The following is a 23,164-nucleotide window of genomic DNA, read 5'->3' as shown; positions in this document are numbered from 1 at the left end:
AACAGCTAAAAGTAACAGCTTGACAAGTGGCGTTATTTTACGTATCTACTCCTTTTAAAAGCCTTACCAAATTAATAAAAAGTCAGACATGGCTTTGAGTGAATACAGATATATTTTTGTTTACACTCCTGCTCACCAGGAAAAAGGCAAGTGATTGCTTAGCAGCCCAAGGAGAAAGGCACATTTGTATTTATAATGCTAATTTCTGTATGAGGTAAGAGAATGTTTGTATTTAAATTTTGTTATTATAGTAAATAATTTAATTTCTTACTAAATAACCACCTACTCCAACAAAGGGTTTGGGCACTACAAACAAGATTTTCTTGTCTATGTCAGCTGAAACTGAATGCCAGAGATGTTAGACAACACTTTTCTTGTGCCAGGGCTTCTAAAATGCTGATATCCTTTGTGATGTTTGTCATGGTATATTGTGTACTATTAGATTAGGAACATTTTTCAAGCATTCCTGCAACCAAGATGCTCTGTAAAAAATGCTACTTCAATTCCAGGAAATACGAGGTTAATATATAAATATGGAAATAAACATAGATGATATGATAAAGACATGTTTCTTTCACTTTTCCAGCACATTATGCAGCATGCCAGCAGAGTGGTACATGTGTGTGAAGCTCCTGCACATTTATGTTGGTCTCTGCATCATATAAGCAGAGAACTCAGACCTTCCAGTCCCTCTATAAAAAAGATGCCATGATCCAGAATTACCTCACAAAAAATGATGTATATCTGCCATTAGTTGGGTCGATTCAATATTATTTAATTATCCACACAACGGGTTGACATTTCAGGATAAGAAATATAGAAAAATATTACAATAATCCTTTAAGATGTCAAGTATTCAGCACTTCGTAATTAACACACACATGCCTACAATATATGAATCCTGTTGAAAACACCATTCCTGAAGAAGAGCTCCAAAAAAGGACCAGGTTCAACAACTTTACTATTATGCAGTATCCATTTTCAAATATAAAAGTAGTAATGCTTGCCAGCCATAGCACAGGCTGCAGTGCTGCTGGTGAAGGGAGAGGGGCTGAGCAAGCAGGACCAGCACCAGTTCCTCATCTCCGACCACAATGCTCCAAGAGTTGCATGGACAGACATGCAGTCACAATGCCTTCGCAACTGCATGCATCATGAGCACTATTTTAAGGTTAGGCCTATTTTAAGGAGATGGTCCACTTCAGTGCATACTCAAGCATTTTGGAAACTGGATGAGAGGAAGTGAAACAAGCTTCTCTCATCTGGTTCTCTGAATTTATTCTATGTTCTCTAGATACAAAAGAATGCGACTTATTATACAAGCTTGCTCTACTCTCCAACTCTGACCTACTAAAAAAACCTAAAAATCTAACTGTGATGCAACTTCCAAAGAGTTGTGGTGCCAAAGCCTTGGGACTAAAATGTGCGTTGCCTAGAAACAACCTGTGTTTCTAATTCCCTGCAAGAAAACAAATCCTGCAGTTTGAAACTAGAAGAGCTGAGAATAGAGAAGAAAGAGGAGTCTTGTGGGCAAAAGGGATTACAAAATAGAATAAAAATAAAAAAGCCAGAATTTCCTGTATAGGTTAATTTAAAGCAGGGCAATTCCTCTCACATGAAAACCATCAAACCCTGATCTCTCATTATAAAAGGTAGTAAATGAATGTAACAGGGCAGCCAATATCTGATGGGGGTTAAACAGGTTGGTATAACTACAGCACTGTGTGGAGAAAGTAGAGAATTTAAACAAAATTCTGCAGTGCTTTCTAGTGCAAGAACAAGGGGAAGCTTCCTGAACTGCTTGCAAGCCAGAGTTTACAATTTCTGTGTATCATTCAGGTGGTTAACACTGCTCTGATCATTACAAATCTTGGAAGTTACCAAATAGAAACAAGCACTTCTGCATGCAAACAATGAAATACTGAGTGTGCATTCACTTAAGAAAGGATGGCAACAGAGGGTCAGATTTGTAACGGTTAAAGGAATTTCTGCTTCATTTCACTAAGATCCATAATCCTTCCTCCTACATTCTCAGAAGCAGCTACTGAAGCATATTATCCTTAACAGGACTTTGTGTATCATCCTGCAGGATTCCATGTGGATACACTTGATTCCCTGATCTACTACTGTGAGGAATGTTCTCTCAAAAGAAACTCAGTAGTTATGAAGAAATTAAACAGAAAGTTGCACAAAGATGATGCCTTAGGTTTTAACTTTTATATTTTTCAAATCCTGTAGTGCTTAGTGTGTAACTCTGAAGTTTCTTGTAGCCTCTTAATTTCTGCTCTCTCATGCTAGGTAGACATAACAAAGCCTCTCCAGGCCTGCTCTTCAAGGACACTCAGACCATTGTAGGCCCAAAATGTGTAAACAAAAGAGCCTCTAAGGGGGGCAAGCTGTGGGAAACTACATCATTAACTGAAGCTTTAATTGGAGAATTAACCCTGATGTGCTAATGAACCAAACCTATAAAAGCGAGAAGAATTCGTGACCTGTTGTCCATCCTGGGGTCCATCTTGGCAGTAGCCTCTGGCTTCCCACGGTGTACCTTTGAAGGCCCTTCAAATAAATACCTACCTTTATTCCCTTATTCTTGTCTAGTCTCTGTTTTAGGTGGCCGCTTCAGACGTCAAAGGTTATTTTGTCATGCCAAGTTGTTCTTCACTTCTTAAGTCACTCTTTCTCTTCACCTCAAATGCAGCCAATTTGTTCACAAACAAAATTGCTGTGAGGATCTGTTACTGTGCACACAGGTCACATACAACCTTATTTCCCTAGCACAATGAGAACAGGAATTTCACCTTTCAAAAGTCGTTGTACCAGGAGGCTCTGCCTGCCTGGTAACACAAAATTACTTCAACTCCTACATGCATTTAATCTTCAGAGCAGTGTCACAAAATCCTGTTGCCATTACTCATACGCGGTTTTTTTGGATGTAAATTTCTTTAAAGAAATAGACTGCCATCCATCTTTTTTGAGGGTGCAATCTGCAATCTTCAGGTTTCCAGCTAAAATAACCCTTTTGCACTCACATGCATCAGTTTTCATCTCCGTCCCAAAACCCATTTTGAGCACTTCAACCTATTTTTTGTTTCCTATGTTTTTCTCTTATATCTGAATACCCTAAGAAACAAATATTTCACATAGAAAACACTGTCCTCACTCCTATTTCCCCTACCCTTTGATTTTCATGTGATGTCTCTATCCCAGATTACAAATTTCAAAACCCTCTGGTTTACAGAAAATTCTTTCCATATAACAATTCTATGGCGATTTTAAGTTACTTGTTCTCCCTTTCCATATTTTGTTGCTTTCTTGATTGTGTTGTTTTAAGCACAAGGGCTTTTTGAACTTTTCAGCTTTAATTATGTTTACCCTCAAAATGTTACCCCTAAAATACTGCAGGCATTGTTGTAGGCAACACTCCGTCTGTCAAACAGCAACCATAGAAAGAAAAAAAGAACCTTTACTGAGTGCATGAAAAGAATACATCCCATACACCTATTTCAAAAGTTGGATTCAGTCCTTTAAAAATTAAAAGAAAGGTAAATGCAATAAAAATATGTTGCTCTAGATAGGAAGGAAGAAGGCGTGACAGAAGTTGACATAGTTGTTTCGTGTGCTGGCACATTAGTGCTAGACAGTGAATGTGTTCTTTTACCCTCAGAATTGTTTGGATGTCTAGAAGTTTCCCCATTCTGTATTAGGATGAAAAGTGAATCAACAGAATACATGAAACATATATAGGAAAAGAGATCTAACTAGGCATTCATCAAAGACATAGGTGACCCAAGTTCCCCAAATTATTGATGCAGACAAGAAAAATTAAGGAGGTCTGACTGTCTAGCAATACACTGCCTCTTATTGTTTTGTCCCTCTCAGACCCACAAAACCTTCCTGTCAAAAACTATGTCGGCCTTTTGTAATCAAAAAAATTAGCCAAAGATGACTCCTAGACAGATCTAGCCCACACATCTCCAGTATACTGGAAGGAGTCGAAGGCAACATTTCAGTATCTCACTGCAGATAAACAACAATCTGAAGCTCTCAGACCTTCTTCTTTGGTGGCTCAAGCATAACACATTCTAGCATCCAGCATTACAGTGAAGAAGAGATTACCTAAGTTTCCAAGCTGGTAAAAGCCTCACACACCAACAAGCCCCGCACAGCCTGATGAGGCAGGAAATAGAAATTTGCATTCTTATGCAGAAAAAATGGATACTTGGAATGTCACACAGTCTGGCACAAAACATACAATGGCTTATCGTTAGGGGGTTTTCTGAGTAAAAGGAGACATTATAGGACAATTACAACTTTCCTCTCTCTCTGCCTTTGTAAAGACATTTATTTGTTTCTAAAAAAAGTGGGTGTGGTCAGAATAGACTGGCTGCCCTTACTGGATGGCAAGCAGCATCAATTAGAATGAGAGTTTCCTTCTAGATTTCTTAAAGAGATCGCTTCCCCTACAGTCATTGTCCAAAGATTCTCCAGAAGGTGATATTCCTGGGAGATTACACAAGACCAGAAGTCTTGATTATGAAATATTAACATGAATATCTCGAGATCTGGAGAATTAAAACGTTGGCCAAGGAGCTAACATGATACACCACCTGATCTTTCTCCTCTCATAATTTGGAGACTGGAAAGGTAAGGGGGTAACTACATCACCCCTGAGAAGGAAAAGAATGCAGTAAGAATCCTGAGGCAAGGCTCCACCTCAGGCAGAAGCTGAAGTTTCTGCAGCTAGCTGTTGCTGAAAAAAAATGCATAGTAATAGCTGGTCCTACTCCTGGAAAACGTTTTATGTAAAGGCACCTGTCACCTTCTGGAGAGAGACGACCAGTCTTTTTAGGCTTTCATAAGCTCCAAGTGTTACATAACGAAGCATGAAACTTGATAACAAATGGACCTGTTCCAGAGCTAGAAATTTTCTTGGCAATAGGCTAGGAGTGGGGAAAGGAAATCATTTCCTCTGACATTCTCTACGTAGAAGAGGAGAGGCTGGTTTTATTTGCAACATCAGCTTTTCAGTCTTCAAAAGGATTTGCTCCAAGTTACATGCAATTATGTCTTCTGACAGATCCACAATTCCTAGGGAAGAGTAGATCTGCTTCCCAACTAAAAGGAATGCATCAATCACTACCTGCTTGGCATTTCTTAGTTGCAGAGTCTTAAGCTTTCAGGCTTACAGGGGTGCCTGACTATAACAGGAAACTTTACCAACATGAAAGTTATATGGATAGAGGTACCACCTGAGTTCTTAGGGACACACATTCTTAGATCCACAAAAATAAAGTATAATCCTGGCAGCCCCAGAAAGAGATCCTTAACAGTCTTTGTTAGAAAATGAGTAAATGCCTACTAGATGGTGTTTGCCAAAAGACACTGGACTAAAGGGAAGGCATACCCAGGGCAAAATTAATGTAGACAATCAGTCATATAACAGCTCTTCATAACTCATCTTCCCCAGTCTTACAGCTGGCTCATAACGAGACTATGTCCCACAATACTTTCTCCATGTGTTACACTGGAAGATTATTAAAGAGCCAGCTCAGATGATATTCTGTTTCTCCTTCTCTGTCCCCCACTTCCATAAGGGTACAAAGAATGAGAACAAGATGAGGAGTAGGAGTTACCTAACAGAGACAGAAAAACAGATTCAGCTCACAGAAAGGTAAATTATTCAGAGATATAATGCTTATTTGCCTTGTTGTTTCTTGTCTTAGCCAAATGTCTTGACACTGTCTTCAGGCACCTTCTTTACCTAGCCATATATCTGATTGCAAATTGCTTAACGGAAAGCAAAAAAGAGAGGCTGAAGCTCTCTAAAGACTGAGAAAAGAGGAGGAAGAGAAAAATATGGGTGTTGCCATATGCTATGGCAGTCCTGTTCAGGAGAAAAAGAGATGAAGGTAGCGAGAAAGGGAGGGGAGGGAGAAAAGTAGGAAGGGAAGAAGGGAGGGAGGGAGACAGGAAGGAAGGCAGGAAGGAAGGCAGGAAGGAAGGCCACAGTTGTAGAAAATCACAAAGCCCTGTGTGCAAACTGGTGTGCCTGAGCCTTAATCTCCTTCTACTCCTTCCCTGAAGTGTCTGCACTGCACCCTTGTCCTTCTGCTACTGAAGTCTTCTCATGGGAACTCTGTCCTCTCTGCTCTCATAACTTCATCTCAAGTCTCACAGCAAAACAGCAGTACTGTTCCACCACCATCCTCCTCCAAAAATGATGCTCTTCTCATCTGAGAATGATGGGTGCAGGCAGATAGGCCAAATCCATACATGGCAGATAATTTCTGAAGAGAAGAAATACTGTACATTGCACTGTTACATAAGCAGCAAGGTCTCCTCTCTTCACATTCCTTTCTGGTACGAAATGGCATCCTGTGTTTTTATGACAAGTAAAACAACTCTATTCAGAACTTTTAAAATGTACCATATTTTTCCTTCACAGAGAAGTTATATGTTATAGAAGTAATCTGATAAATATTTTAACTTGATCATGAAACCATCATACTTCAAAAGTCACCTAGCTGAAAGATAGGTTTAACTTTCACTGTCACTGTTCTATATCCAATTCCTCAACCATGTTGAGTTCTATACCTATTTTTTTCTCATTTGTAATCACAACCAGAAAGTTATCTCCACAGCTGATTTTTCAATAGTTCCACATAGTACAAAGTTAGTACAATTTTCCCTGCCAAAATCCTAAATAACCTTCACACTAAAATTAGCTAGATGACCTAGGCAGATTTTCAGGGATTTGCAGTTCACACAGTGTCACCAATTTAACAGCTGTAACAAAGCATCTGATTAGATTCTTTATAAAGAATGCAGACAATAAAAAATAAAAAAATCAAAGTCAAATAACTAAATTCACTGAAAATATATACCTTGTCTCCTGAATTTGGTAATTTGCCATGTGCAGGATTTTACATAACTCCACTCTTCTCTCTCTACCAAGAGAGGTAAGAGTCACTGCTGACCTTGTATTTCATTTCTGAAAGTATATTTAATTTGAGATACTTGAATTTCTTATGGATATACAAAAATGACACACATGAGGTAAGACACTCTGAGCATGACCTTGATCCCATCTTTGTGCACATACCCGCCTCCTTGCCAGTCCCTCAAACATTTTCACTTACATTTTAACTTTCTGAATCAAGAGATTATCAAATTTGCTCCACTAAAACCACTTGATACCTAACACTATACAGAAAAACTTCACAACCTTCTGTGAATTTGGAATGCGATTTCCACATGATGGTATATACACATTTACATTTGAATATGTTTTTAATAAGTGTAAGTAATACAAAGACAGATAAATAGATAAATAGCTAGATGGATGGATCGATGGATGGATGGATAGATAGATAGATAGATAGATAGATATTATAGTAACAGTATCAGTGGAATTAAGCCAATGAGTTACATGCAAGAAAAAACAGGGAATCTGTGGCGAAGATGGCATTTTGGTTTCAACAGAAACATAACATTCAAAGAAATGACTGAAAAATCAGACAACCTTTAACTTACATAACATTTATCAAACCTGTCTTAAATTCAAAATATTTAATTGCTAATATAAAGATACCTTTTCTGCTTTAGAATAAGGGGTGCAGTAAGTTTACCACTGCATCAGATCCCATAGAGTACTGCCTTTTGGAGATCTGGGAACCACAAATAGCCCAGCCCATTAGGAAAGCAAGGGTATTATGCTTCACAGAGCTAAGTAATGACACTCAGGCATCATGATTAGAAGTGGAAATGCTTATCTCAAAGTCATCTTCTCCTTCCTAATGTATAACACTGTAACATTAAAAGACCTTCAAAAAGGGTACAGAGACCAAAGGTTCAAAAAGCTGGTAATGCCTTATTAGAACAGTCTGAACCAGTGATAATCTGATATATGCTGTCCATCTCCTTTCAGATGATCACCCAGGTGATAAGCAATTAAGATCTTAACTGTGACTTCTCTATTTTTACTGTAAGTGAAAGGCTTTTGTTCAAGACTACTGCATTCCAAAAGGATGCATTTTTAAGTCTCAAAAGCAGACAAAGACCAAAGTTGATAAAGCAATCAGATCACACATACAGTTATCACAAGTAATGGGCTTCATTTTCACTCTGCACAAATTCAGCCTATTGGGGTGGTTGAATGAATGAAATGTTGATTTCAGAATGTGATTATAGCCAAAACTATTTATACATTTTATTAAGCACAATTAATTAAAAATAATAATTTCATGCACTTTTTTTTAACTTTCATTTTAAATATTTGGCTGTGCTGACACGAAGATAGCTTCTGTTGCAACACAGGTCCTGAAACAACAGGTCTGACAGCCTGCATTATGAAAGCCTTAGCATAGGCTGATCCAAAACATCCAAGTCCCAAGTTCCAAGTAACTTGAAAACAGTATGCAACAAGATACCATGAAGTTACATGGAGGTGAAAAAACAGACAAAAAGGTACTGTATACTAATCACAACTATGTTGGGAATTTACTGAATCAATGTTTAAAATAAGCTTTTAAAAATTTATTTATTTATTTATCCATTCATTCATTTTCATTTATTTATTGTTTTTATATATTTTTATTAATTTTAATACTGGCAAATGTGGAACAAACCAAATTTAAACAAGAATGAAGAAAATCTTTAATAAAATGGATTTTGGTAGCTTACTGAGACAGAATACTCTCAATTTAAAGGGCTTACAAAAACAGTGTAAAGAAAGTATTTACAGTATGAACAATATAAGCAAAACAAGTTATAAGGGAAGCTGTGAGAGGTTGTATTTTAGAAGCACACCTATCTGTCGCAGTTATCTTTCACTATTGCCCTGGTTCACAAGCTTCAGTTTCCCCTGCAACAAGTTGTGTAAATACCAGAGGGACTGGATATTTGAATTGCTTCACTTTCAAACACTTTGCCTTGTTTGGCCTGGCAAAAGAGTAACTGCTCTTAAAGCTGTTGTTTCACTGGCTAGCACACAGCATGAGCACAGCAGCAGACAGCAAGCTGAGCAGTGTGACAAAGAGCACCCCATACACTACTGTACAACCTGTCATTGAAAAGCCTTAGAAAGGCCGAAGACAGGACTTCACCTGCCAGCAATGACATGATTTGAACAAGTTTTTGAAGGAGGAATCTCCTCCCAATTACACTGCAGCACAGAACAGTAAGTAGGATGTGAACTTGTGAACATCCTACTCCTTTAAAGTTATTTCCAGACACTGCTAAGCATTTCTAGGCTCTGCTGAACCTTGTTTCCAGCTAGAAAAGTTGGCAAGAACGCTTCAGGACTTCCTAATTACTGCTTTCCCTTAGATGTAAGTGAACCACTGTCTCCATTGCTGCTATTTTAGTTATAAACAGATAGCTCTGTAGCACATTCCGTGGTTCTTGCATATTGAAAGGCATGTGACTTAATCCATGTAGCTGCACTGCTGTCCAGAATAGGCTGTCTGTCTATGTACTTGGCTCTTCCCTGCTCCAGTTACAAGCTAACCCCACTGCAGGATGAGAAAACCTGACCACAACCAATTACCTCCTATTGGCTGGAAGAGCTGGAGAAAAGAAAGCAGCTGCAGTGAAGAAACTGAAACACAGCCAGGCATCAACTCCAGCACAAGGTCACCAAAGAAAAGCACACTAAACCATATGGCAATTTGAAAGTGGGAAATTACTCATCCCACAAAGTGCCTGACACCTCAAGGTTACAAGAACAATTCACCCTTTGAATACGACTGCTGCAGGGTATATTGCTGCTGTGCTACTTCAGTCATAAAGGCATTTATTAGTGCTGCAATACTTGATAATACCACTATACTTTTGGACGTGGTATTAGAAGATGCTAAGAAGATGCATGGTATTAGAAAAGCAGGCTTTTTGACATGCTAATTAGAAGATTAGAAATGGTATTAATTGCTGTGTTGAGAATTCTTACTCTATTTCTGACAACAGCTGTGTTTTAACCTGGTTCCCAAACACTACCAAACTATAGCAGTAGTAATACAGTAAATAAAAAGATAGATGAAGCAGTTATTTTATTGTTAATTAAATTTCAAACTAAATTATAGTTTGGAGAGTAAAACTTGTATTTTTACAAACTAGACTTGAAAAAAAACTCTAGATGCCCTTAAGCATTTTTAAATTGTTACACTGTTCTGTGAGGAACTCTCCAGGTTTTCATGAATGTTCATGGAAAACTAGTTTCAAGACAACAGGAATTAAATTTTGCTTTCCTGCCAGCAACCAGGAGTTTTACAGAAATCACTTCAGCCTCAAAATCCAAAGAACTTTCAGGAAAGTTAACATTATTTCAATAAAAATTAATTCTAGCCTATAACATCACCAACTATACTCAGAATACAATACGAAATGTCTTCTTTTTCATCCTATTCCACAGTGGTCCTCTTTTCACTTTTTCTCATTTTCAAACTTTTGCCCCCCCCTCAGGAACACCTCTGCAATCTCTCTATCTGCAAATATATGCATGTTATTCAAAAATAAGGCTATGAGGAAAGTTAATGATCTCTACTCTAGTGCTTGATCTTTCCACTCAAAATTGTCTCTTTCTTTCTCCTTTTTATCATCCAGCAGAAATTGTTTCCCATAAGATTCTAAGGAGCTTAAGTTTGACTGTGTATGTACCAAATACCAATACAAATCATCTGTTATCCAATGAATGCGCAATTCATATTTTGCATATTAATATTTTTATTCAATTTCATTTATATTTTTATCAATGCACTTCAATGGAAGTGGCTGTAGTTATTTCTCTATGTGGAGATCATTAGGTATTGTGGAGTTTACTATGAACAGTTTGTGTAAAAACTAGCCTGAATGAGAAGCTGAGAAATTATACGTGAAAGAAGTATTCTCACTGCCAACCCCACAGGAATTTCTTAATAGGCAAACATTTAAAAAAAAAATCAAAAATTTCAAGACCCATTAAAGAGACTCTCCATTTTTTCATTGCAGATATTCTCCACTGTTTCTGTGTTGCCTGGAGTTTTTTTAAAGTAACAGAAATACAGTAAGAGGGTCAGAAAGCACCAATCTGAGTTTAAAAAAATATATCCCCATTTGGAACTTCATAAAAACACACACATACACACAAAATCATTGATACTACATTTAAAGTATCTAAGTTAGACTTTCCAGCTGCAGTCAACCAGTTAAATATATACAAATTTAAATATAAATACTTATAGTAACATAATTGCAACTCTCTACAGCGTGACAACTGGTCCCTGAAAAAGTTGAGTATCATATAATACTGAACTTCCTGGGCTCCTTCCAAAAATAACACTTTCAAACCAAGCTGTCTTGTTAATATGAAAATTATGATGGTGAAAAGAAAGATTTTTTCATATATATCAGCATTTTCACATAATTGGAATCTTTAGTCTCTACTTATTAAACCACAGACATATGAATACCTACCCTGCATTGTTACTGACTGCTGTTATTCCCTTTACTCCAGTCTTCAGTAAACCTCCAATGAGGTTTTCAGGAATCCCACACAATCCAAAACCTACACAAAATACAAGAAAATTGATTATGTAACAAGTGTTTGAAAGAACACAGATAGTTCAGAAGTATGGGAATTAAAAATCCTTTCTGAGTAGAATAAGCTCTTTAGTCAATTAAATAAATCAGCATTTCTGGAAAGAGTTACCCCTAGTACTGAAATCTCCCACTCACCAGATACTTCCCAATTTGGATGAAAGCTGTTTACCCATCAGAGTGGGCCTCTGGGGAAGCGCTCCTAATGTGTGTCCTCAACCCTGTATTCATTATTCCTCCTTCTCTTTCTACCAACTTAACCTTCCTATCTTTGCTGCACATCCCATACAACTTAGCCTGTAATTAGGTGATAAAAATCTGGGAGTCGGAACACCCTTGGGAAGATGTCTAACTGGAATCACAGTAATTTAGATCTCCACAGAGGCACAAGTGCCTCACACTCTATTATGTGAGAATCCAGTACACCTAAAATGAAACACTATGTCACACTACAAGCACTACCTTTTCACAGAACCACTGAATCAATTAGGTTCTAAAAGACCCCTGAGATCAAGGCCAACCTACCTTGGCCTCAAATCTTCTTTTCTTCAAGCAATAACAACAACAAAAAGAGACAAACAAAAACTCAAAATTCATGCAGAAGGAATTTTGCCGCATTACATATCTCCATTGAAGTTTCCCATGTTTTACAATTAATTACTTCAGCAATATTAAAACAACCTAATAAATAGATAAATCACTTTTTTTTAATGCAGACTGAACAGCATGAAATTGTGGAAAGCATCTACAATATCCAAAAGCTCAGGTCACAGTGAAAGTTAGTATGACACAACTTCTTGACTCTTCTGGAAATGCCTCACATAAGCATTAAGTGTAACATAGATAAGTATTATCTTCACTTCCTAACACAGAAACAGGTTAGGTAATTTGTTCAAGGTCACAGGGACCCAGAAAGGCGGCAGACAAAGGCTATAGCGAATGCTAACATAAAATAATCAAACCAATTTGTATTTATTCACCATGTGAAATAACAATGTTATCTTGAAAATACCCAAGCTCATTTTCTGGATTCAAACAAATAGAGTCCAATTTTTGCTAGTGGGGAAAAAAAACCTAATTATTTTTCTGAGGCTTCTTCCCCTGTGACACAACCTGGATTTTCTCACTGAAAGAGTATACCCCTCATGAGCGGAGTAGGAAACCACTTGTTTAAAAAAACATGGAATTCCATGGATTCTCAAATTAGTTAATAGTAAAAGAAAGAAGGTAAATGAGTAAAAAGCATCTTATTAATATAACATGATTGCTTCCATAAAGAATTTAAATATTTACCACCAACAAGTATAGTTGCCCCATTGGGTATATCTTTTACAGCTTCAACAGGATCAGTGTAAAATTTGGTGTTGCGATGACAGCTGGTAGAAAAATAGCATCCACAAATCTGCAACAACAATAAAATTAACAAGTGAATGAACAAAAGGCATTATACAGTAGCTTTGTAATGAAGACCATGCCTCTAGCTAGATAGGGGAGGAAATAGATAAAAAGAAATATTGCTACTGTAAATACTAAGCGGAGGGGGAAGGGGGGGAGCCGTGGGGAGGAGGGAGGGAAATATGGTGCAGGTCTCCAAAACAAGAGAATTTCATCCTGAATTACTGACAAATTGTGGCTTTCTGAGAACAGATTTACAAATGCAATTCCTCAGCACGAGTTGGAGCCATCCACAGACTTCTTAAACCTATACATTGCTACATGAGCTTCAAAGACATCCAGACACTAAACATAAACTGCTGAAAGAACGACACACTGCCACAAAACTTGAGTGGAAGCCAAGGAACAACAGGAAGGACAGCATTGTACTGGCAGTATGGTAAGCAGGGACACCCTTCCACACAGTGAACCCTCCCCCAGCTTCCTCGTGCAGTCTTAGAGCTCCCTGTGTTGTTGAAGAACAGCTCAGAATCAAGAAGACTCCAAGGAATGCATGAACTGTGGAGGACAAGAGGGAAATCAATACAAATCCCACCCCCAAACCTGGACCTTACAGTGCAAAGCCATTACACAGTAGTCATCACAACTTACGCATGTACCATGATGCCTTAGGTCACAGCTACCTTTTTTTCTCTTTAAGTATTTACCACTAATAATTAATGCATTAATACTATGCAAGCATTTGTTCAGGCACCAGAAGAAAAACTGACACTTAAGTCACTATGTTGAAACAGTCTCAATAAATTCAGAAAATCTGGAAGCTAAAGTACTACCTACTGGTGTTTCAACTTCTAGCTTGATAGCAAAAGAGAAAAATTTATATTGTGAAAGAGGGAGAAGAATTAATAAATCAGCAAGGAAATCTACACATTTTAAAGACAATAGTCCAATTCTTCCCTGAAGAGTTACCTTAAGAATTACCTACAGTTACAATCAGGGCAACAATCTTTGGCTCGGTTTCAATATTACACAAGCTGTCCTCTTTATAAAATTAAACCTGCAAGAGTTTATACTGAATATTAAGTAAACCTTTCTGAATGGAAGCTTACCTCCTTCCCAGTGGAAACACTAATGTTGCTCTGCTTTGATGCGCTCAGTAAAAAGTCAGTATGTGGGTCGTAAGAAACAATGTCGTGTGAGAAAAACTACAACAGCCTTCTGCGTGCTAAATTATACTATGCATGTTTCACCACTGATCCATGGCATTCAAAAAGTCATGGAGTCAGGTGCAGTCCCTTGAGACTTCCCTGAGGGAAACATTGTGCCCATCTTTAAAAAGGGTAAAAGGAGGATCCCAGGAATTACCGACCTGTCAGCCTCACCTCTGTGCCTGGGAAGATCATGGAACAGATCTCCCTAGAAGCTGTGCTAAGGCACATGGAGGACAAAGAGGTCATGTAGGACAGCCAACACAGCTTCAGGCAAGTCCTGCCTGACCAACCTAGTGACCTTCTGTGGGGGAGTGACCACATCAGTGGACAAGAGAAGGGCTACAGATTCATCTGCACTTCTGTAAAGCCTTTGACACGGTTCCCCACAACATCTTTGTCTAATTTGGAGAGAGATGGATTTGATTGCATGGATTTGGTGGATGAGGAATTGGTTGGATGGCCACATCCAGAGCAGAGTGGTCAATGACTCACAGTCCTGATGGATATTGGTGATGCCTGGTGTCCCTCAGGGACTGGTACTGGGACCACAACTGCTTAGTATCTTCATCAATGACAAAGAGAGATCAAGTACACCCTCAGCCAGTTTGTAGGTAACACCCAGCTATCCAGCGCAGCTGACACCCTGAGGGGCAGGAAGCCATCCAGAGGGACCTGGACAAGCTCAAGAAGTCAGCCCATGGGAATCTGACAGGGTTCCACAAGGCCAAATGCAAGGTGCTCCATCTGCATCAGGGAAATCACAGGCCTGAGTACAGACTGGGAGAAGAACTCATTGACTCATAGGTGCTGCTGGTGGGTGAGAGGCTGGACATGACCTAGCCATGAGTACTCACAGCCATGAGAGCCAAATGTGTCCTGGGCTGCATCCAGAGCCCCCCGTGGGCAGCAGGGGAGGGAGGGGATTGTGCCACTCTGCTTCACTCTGCTGAGACCCACCTGGAGCACTGCATCCAGCTCTGGGGTCTTCTGAACAGGAAAGACATGGACCTATCAGAGCAGGTCCAGAGGAGTGTTAAGTGCTGGCAGCCTTGGGAATCACAGTACAACAGGGCTGCAAGAAGGCTCAAGGGCCAGGGCTGGAGGGAGGCCGGGCCTCTGCTGTGTCCCTGTACCCATGCATAGGAAAATATTTCAGAGGCCATGTGGTACCTTTTCTTTAATCTTCCCGTGTGCAACACTGGTGAACAGAGCAGCATGTGTTACAAAAGCATGCATTCGCAGGTTGGATGCGTCTAATGAGTGTATCTGCCCTTCTATCCTAAATATGTTCCTCTCAGTCCCTTTCCTACCTACCCTGTCATTTGAGAGCAATGGGCTTTCGGGGACCTGAGGCACCAGGGATCACCTATGCTTCCCTGCACACCAAAGCAGCAAGCTAAGATCTCAGGAACGGGCAGCAATTCTGGTAGGTTTAAGAAAGTAACATGGAGACAGATGAGCTCCTAGAATAATCAACAGAATTTAAGTAAATTATCTGGAAAAGCAAAAATATGACTTAGTAAAACAAAATCTGAAAGTGTTAAGATTTGTACGTAAGGATATCAGAAGCAGTAAACACAGGCATGAGAAGGTGAGCTTTTTCAACTAAAATAAACTAAGAAAAGCCACAGAGACACTTCTGGACGAAGCGACAAAAAATAACTTTGCTATGGTTACATGTGGGCTGGAAACCATTAAATCTGCGAGGTTTGGCGGCCGCTTCCTACAGGAAGGGCAAAGCAAGCGAGCGAGGGAGCTGCACGGCTGCACAGCACACGTTTATGGAAAGCGGTAGATGGCGGGGCTGCCAGCAAGCTCCGCACACCTGCTCCCCACCTCCGGGCGAGGAGGCGGTGAGAGCAACATGGGAATACACAGTAACACACTGTAACTATGCCGCCTTCTGAAATGATGGGGAACTAAATAAAAAAAAAAAAATTAAATTTAAAAACAAGACCAAAAAACCTCATAGTCAACTCTCCATGCCGCCTCTCAAGGTCACCGCATCCCCACCCGCCGCCGGGCCCGGGCCTGCAGCGGGGCCGCTCTCTGCCCTCCCTCCTCGCCCCCGCCGCCTGCGGGACTCCCGCGGGACAAACCCTCGAGAACAAAGCCATCGCTTCCCCGCGGGGCGGGAAGCCTCTCCCGCGGGGCCGCAGGGCGGCCGCCCACCCGGGGCTCGGTCACCCCCCGCGACACAGGCCGATCCCGGCGCGGACGGCCGCGAGTGGGCTCCCCGCCAAGGTCTCCCGGTGGGCAAGGCCAGGCGGAGGGGCTCGGACCCGCCTTCCCCTTCGCCCCTCGCCCTTACCTCAGCCTTGCGCGCGGCGGGGAGGAGGATGCGGCGGCCGAGGGGCGCCAGGAGGAATTTGAACGCCGCCATCTTCGCGCTGCGCGGCTCTCGGGGAGCGGAGCGGGGTCGCGGGCCGGGCCGAGCCGGGGCGGCGGCTGTGGGAGCCCAACGCGGGACGAGGGGAGCGGGAGCGGCGGGACGGCGGATCCCGCGGGCGGAGGGAGGGCGAGGGGCTCGGCCCTGACGTGCGCTGACGTCGGTGCGCCCGAGGCGGGGCCGCCAACCGAGGGGGACCGGAGGGTTGAGCGGCTCTCGGCTCCCCTCGGCCACTGGCCCTGTTCCGGGACCGGGGAGAGCTGTCCAGCCGCCCCGCGGCTGCCGAGCACACGCAGCCCGTCCCGGGCGCTGTCCCACGGGAGGGAGCAGCCCCCACTGATAGCTACCAGTGATACCCCGCTCCATCGTCAGCGGTTTTGTTCATAAAATCCCTCAGAACCCGCGCAAAACACAGGTGGGCAAAATGTATCAATCAGCGGCGCTTCAGTGTTACAATGCTACAATCACTTCAGAAAACAAGAGCTGTTTCTGTTTTCCTTTCCTTTTCCCTCTTTTCCTTTCCACGATTTCCACAAATGGACAACTGAGATGTGCAATCTCACCTGTTTCCCCTGTGAAGTTAAGGTGGCTTAAATTTCTATGCTGTCACTTTGTGACCAAGGGCTAGCATCACGGGAATTAAGGAAAAGGCAGAGGCTTTTCAGTGGTTAAGTTTCCAGTGCATAGTCCTCAGGGTGACCCAGACTCCCGTAAGCACATAGTCTCCAAAGAGCTCTGGGATGCTATGTTTGGGTGGGAAAATGTTACTAGAATAGATGTATACTTTTTGAAGCAGCAGCCACATGATGTGAACTGCTGGCCCTTCTGCTGCTGCCAGAAGGAAAATTCAAAGCATGCCTCTGCTATTATTTACACTTTGTAAAAATACCCCACATGATCAGTGCATGCCCTAACGATGCCCAATGCAACAGAAGAATTCACAGAAAAAATGTGAGAAGCTGTTTAGAGACAGGAAAAGAGAAATTCTCCTCACACACATGACAGGAGGTCACACTTCTGCCAGGTCATGCTGACCTTTGTCTTGTTTCCAGGCTGTTTCCAACACAGCTGCCAGCCTCACTAATTTGCCATTGTGGTAATCAACATGCAGAAGGATAAGTTACAAGGAAAACAAGGCCTTCAGAGTGTGCTGCTTTGTCTACAAAGTGTTCTTGCACAACCTGTCCATTTTATTCAGAGCCTACCTGGTGGTGATCCGTGGCCTGTGGCATGCCATTCTCTTATACGACCATTTTAAAAGGTGCTGGTTCCTGTACTTACAGTTCACGTAACAGGCAAACCTTGCAGATACCAGTGAAGTGTGGTGGGGACACCTTCACTGTCATGACGGTTTTCAGTTGTTTTGGGGTTTTTTTTCTAGTTATTCACCATATTTAGCTAGTCAGTTAAGTCTGGGGCAGTTTCAAGTGAAAAAAGCTACAAATTACGGGGGCATAATGAACTAAAACCAAAATAAAAGCACAGCTTGTATTCTTCCAGGACTAAGCATTAATAGAAAAGTTTCACAGGACTGGATTTCTGAACCTTGGTTCTACCTAAATTTCATATTAACAAGTAAATTCCTTACGAAAACTTGTCTAAAGAAAATTTATTCTCTTCAGTTCAGTAAGTTATCTTTCTTTGAACCAACAGTGTGCACTCTAGAACTTACCAAAGAGTTCAGTGTTGAGTATTTGTTATATATCCAGCTAGCACTTATTTTGCATAGAGTTTGCACTATTTGGGATTCCAATAGTGTTCCTTCTTGCAGACTGAAGGAAGGGGGCTAACTGCATGCAGTTGGTATAGTGATGAGTACTAATACTTCCTTGGAACATCTATTATGCAAAACTGGTTATTCTACTTACATAAATTAGTTTATGAACTAAATTTTCCTCACCAGGTACTAAGATTATGTAAAACTAATTTTTAAAAAAATTGCAAAGTTTACATTCTTTGGACTGCAAGCATTTTATTTTGGCTTAGAAAAGCTCCAAACGTGACTGAAAGAGTAGATAAAATAATTTGTTCTGGAGTAGCTTAGAAAGGAGAGTAGATCATCAACTTTTTCTTTAACATGTCTTAAAGCTCTTCACACAACAAGAACTACAACTAAGCACCCAATGCGAAACAAGTCTCTAAAATGATCAAGACTTTTTCAGTATCTTATTTTCTTTAGCGAAGTAAGTCACATGACTGCAGTAAATGTGAGTCAAAACACTTTCCAAATTCAACAGCGTTTACAAATGAGGAGAGTTTTGAGCCCTTGGTGCCCAAAACAAGTCAGCAGGTAGACATTCTGGAGCTACTACAGGTTAATCATTATATACACTGTATAACACCAGCTTACTTATACTACTACTACGCATAACATGTCAAAGTCAGCACACCAATACGGTGAAATAATATTGCCCAAAGAAGCCATCAAAGAGTTAGCAGATTGTTCGGAGGTTTGATTTACCTGCAAAGGGGCAGGAACTGGAATTCTGAGGTAAAGAACTTTGTTTCTAGATTACTTTTTTTTCTTAAATTCATTTGTACTTGACCTAGGCTTTAGCTAAATTTACCTTTCTTTCAGACCCACTGGAACTTGGCAGGAAAATTCAGTTAGTGAGGCATGAAAACCATATATGGAGCCACAGAGAAGGGAAAGCTCATTTAACTATGCAGCAACTAGAACACAGAGACACCACCTAAACTTGCCTTCAACATGTTAATAGGTCCCAGTTCTGAAACAAGAGTTTGGTGGTTCGGTACTTTTGATTACTACTCAAAATACTAAAGCATTTTTTATATTATTAATTTAAGAGCACTTGCAACTCATCTTTGAAAAGTGCAATGAACCTGATTCCCTTGATATGGGATGGCAAGTCAAAGAAAATTGAAGCACTATTTCATGGCATCCTCACATTCCTGTGACAATAGAGTGCTACAGGGAAAATGAACAAAGGGAGGATATAAAACTTATGATACTGATCTAAAGGCATTAAATAATTATAAATATGGCAAGAATATGAAAACACTGATGAGCTCTGTGCAATACATTCAACAATTTTAGGATCAATTCATAGCACTTACAGGATATGTAAGTAACTAGGGGAAGACAAAAGGGCTGCTACCTATATGACTAATGATCACACTAGCAAGCCATTAAAACTTAAATTTTCAACTTATTAACAAGATTTCAGTGAAAGGAAGGTCATTTCAATGAAAAATTAATATTTACAAGTCTTACTAAAACTATACATGTTAAAAGTCAGAAGGGATTTGACAAATGAAAGTTCAAACAAAATTAAATAAAAACAGCAAAGGCAAAATTCAATTGGAAAACAAACAAGCAATAACAAAACCTCCCAAACCCTAAAAGCCATTTTCTAGATGGTTATGGAAATGTAAAGCAAATGAGAGAAGCACAGAGCCAAGGCTTTTGAAGGAAACAACACTTGGACCTGTTGAGGAATATCTTTGCTAACTTTCCTTTTATAATCCTAATCTTAAAGTAAAGAGGAATACCAAACTTTGAAAGGATAGTGAAGCTACATAATAAGGAAGAACCAACATCCCTTTGGCAAGGGCAGTTCTTTATCCCTGAAGGACTTCTTGAGCAGATATTAAGTCCTCAAACATTTTTGTTACAGTGAATATTGTAGTAGAATACTAGAGCTCATCTAATTAAGATTTTTTTTTTTAATTTAAAAATTTAAAATAAAACTGAAAAAAAATTAAACCAAACCAACCAAACAAAAAACCCCCCTAACTGGATGAGGTTTGTGAAAAACAATCTTAGGGGACTTTTTTTTGTTTGTTTTGTACTTGTCCAGTTTTCTATATACTAGACTCATATTTTAGGTAGAATGTCCTACTTTCATATAAATTGTACAGAAGCTTCTATATCTTGTCAGACTATCATATCATTATTACAAGCTAAGACAAGCAACTATGAAGAACTTCTTAGAAGCCACAGAATGTTTTATATTTGGGCAAAATTCGAGAATTAAAGTTACCGCAGCAAATTATTAACCTTGACAGCACTTGAGAAGTAGCCACTGAAATAGCAGCAGTTAAATAAAGAGTTAAGTTGTTACTGCAATTTGATAGTCTTAAAAAAAATGACAAAACTTCAAACTTTCTCCCCACTGCAAATGCTGCATCTCAATTCAAAACCACAGGACTTACAAGGTCTAATTATACAGCACTTAAAATTAAGGTGTCATTTTTCTTTAAATAGAACCACAAAGTCTGTTACTCAGCATGATCCTTGGCACTTCTATTCACATTTATATATTCCTCATTTAGTAACTGATGTTAATATTGTCTGAATAAGTTAAGTGAAATAACCTTTGACAGTGACAGTCGGTATGTCTAATAGTTCTGGAGAAAGGATAAGTGACTTATCATTCCTTTACAGCAGGAGTGAGGAAAATCCAAAATGCCTATTCAGCAGATATTTACAGACATCAGCTGCACAAGTTCCATATGTTTGTGTATTGATATTTATGGAGGATGGTATAAATTCCTATTCAGAAAATGCTACTACCCTCTGACCCCTCACATTTGCCAGGAATTTTCTGCTGCAAGAACACAAGAGAACAGAAAAGTCTTTTCCCCCACACCCTCTAGTAAAACTGAAAGAATGAGGTTTTTACACTCCATACCAATGGTGCTGTAAGGGTAAACATAGCAGAAGTGGCTACGGAAAAAAGAAACTGTAAACAGGAATCCTGAGCAGCTGTCATAGGGCCAGTCCATTCATGTTTGGTAGCACTGCTGTAACAGGCTTTTCTGGATTCTGCAATGCAAACATTAATAAGCTGCAGTGGGTTCCTTCAAACAAACCTCAAGAGCAGCAAAATGTACCATAAAAACAGAACCAAGGAAGACTTTGTAAAACTGCTACCAAAGCAATTTTATTCCTTCTGTTTGATACACAACATATAAAAACAAATACAGAGCCTTAGTAAGATTATGCAGGTATTCTTTTGCAGAGGCTGTACACGGCAAATAGATCACATGCACACAGCCTATCTCACACCTCGCTAGTGCTATACAATAAGACTACAGGGCCAAGCTGCCAGAGCTGTAAATGAAGACAGGCAACACCTGCCTGGTTGGCAGGTTTCACCTGCAACTGTGGTTTCCTCTTTGAAACTTGGACTTTGCCATCTACTTTATGGGTGTGGAGCTTAATTGGAAAGCACCATTTTGTCTGCAAGAATCTAGCACACAAACTCATGCATGTAATCTAAGCCCTTGTAATTACTTTATCATCTACTGACAAGGGAGACAATTCTATGCATGCACTGACAAAACCAAGTGCCCATCCATCTTCCATCTGCTTTGGATGCTAATTTTTTTGCCTGATTCTTTTGGTCCATCCAACTGCAGAAGGAGCAGCTGTCTGGAGTCCAGAACAGCTTCCCCCTTACAGTGGGAAGCTCATCAATGGCTTGCTTAGTATTCTCAACAGTCCAAAACTTGCACATCTAAAAGCAGACAGTCCTTTATTGTGACATTTCATTTCTCAGTAACAAGCAAATTAACAGAATTAGTAAGGAATATAACAACTTTCACACAGGATATATGGCAAAATATGAAACTTTTGCTGTTAATTTTTTTTGGAAGGTAATTTAAAATGAACTACAATTCACTCCTCCATCTTTTTAAAAGGCCTCTTAGAATCCATTAGTCTTAGAGTATCATGTTTTCTTTCAGCTATCTCCTGGTTTTGGTAAAGTATATCTGTCTGATTTTAAAACTGGTTCTACAAATACACACTCAGAAGGAGCTCTGAAGCCTGCTAAGACTAAGCAGCAGATTTCCTGCATTTACAAGCACACAGTTGCTTGTTGCAAAGCTCTTGGGTTTCTTGCTCTCAATTTCACCATGTCCAAACATGTCATCAGAGATCCTGACAGTTTGTTTCAGGCAGTCTGAAGCCATACCGTAACTGCTCACTGAAGACTTCCATGCTCTGGTTTTCGGGTTTTGCAGAGCTTCAGTACACACAATCATTTCACACTGACATCACTTCCATGAGACGTCTTGGTTAAAAGCTGCACTGTACTGAGTGCGTTGGTGACACCCCGTGACATCCTGCTGAACTCTAACACAAACGGCTTCGAGGTCTTTGACATTTGTCTTCTTAGCACCAATGCCTGTCCTCACTTAAGACTAGCAGGCCCCAATAAAGTGCTACCTCTGTACCAAGTTTTGCATAGAGAACATTAAGTAGCAATGGTAACCAGCAAAAATTGATAGAAACTAATTACTATGGGAATGGCAAAAAGGTCTCAAGATTCCCACCTAATTTTAGAATGTATAATTCACATAACTAGATCATTTATCCAAGTGATAAACATGATGCTTTGTGCTCGTAGCACATTTATATTGTTAATAAGCTCAAGCAAGCCCTTGAAGAATTTCACTTAGGTTGCAAGTTATGCTCAACAGCAATCAGAAAATTTGTCAACAATATTGGATTTTTCATTTACCTCACAGGGTAAAACTTTGATTATCATTATCATAGTTTGCCACTTCAGCAGCTGTGGACCGTAACAGAGGAATTACCTGTGACAAGATTAGGTCTTCAAAATCA

The 23,164-nt window shown here is 40.0% G+C and overlaps 1 protein-coding gene across 1 annotated transcript in view; it reads right to left on the bottom strand.

The window, feature by feature from the left end:
• The window catches only part of OXCT1 (3-oxoacid CoA-transferase 1), an 83,346-nt gene extending 66,655 nt beyond the window's left edge, over positions 1-16,691 (bottom strand). The window contains exons 1-3 of the mRNA XM_048290859.1: positions 16,492-16,691; positions 12,868-12,976; positions 11,452-11,542 (exon numbers count right to left, since the gene is read on the bottom strand). Of these exons, the coding sequence (XP_048146816.1) occupies positions 11,452-11,542; positions 12,868-12,976; positions 16,492-16,563 (272 nt within the window). The 5' untranslated portion in view covers positions 16,564-16,691. The remainder of the gene's footprint in view (positions 1-11,451; positions 11,543-12,867; positions 12,977-16,491) is intronic.
• Positions 16,692-23,164: the final 6,473 nt, after the last annotated feature.

Source organism: Corvus hawaiiensis, chromosome Z (genome assembly GCF_020740725.1).
Source record: "Corvus hawaiiensis isolate bCorHaw1 chromosome Z, bCorHaw1.pri.cur, whole genome shotgun sequence".
NCBI classification, from domain to species: domain Eukaryota; kingdom Metazoa; phylum Chordata; class Aves; order Passeriformes; family Corvidae; genus Corvus; species Corvus hawaiiensis.
This window is presented reverse-complemented; position numbering and strand designations above follow the sequence as displayed.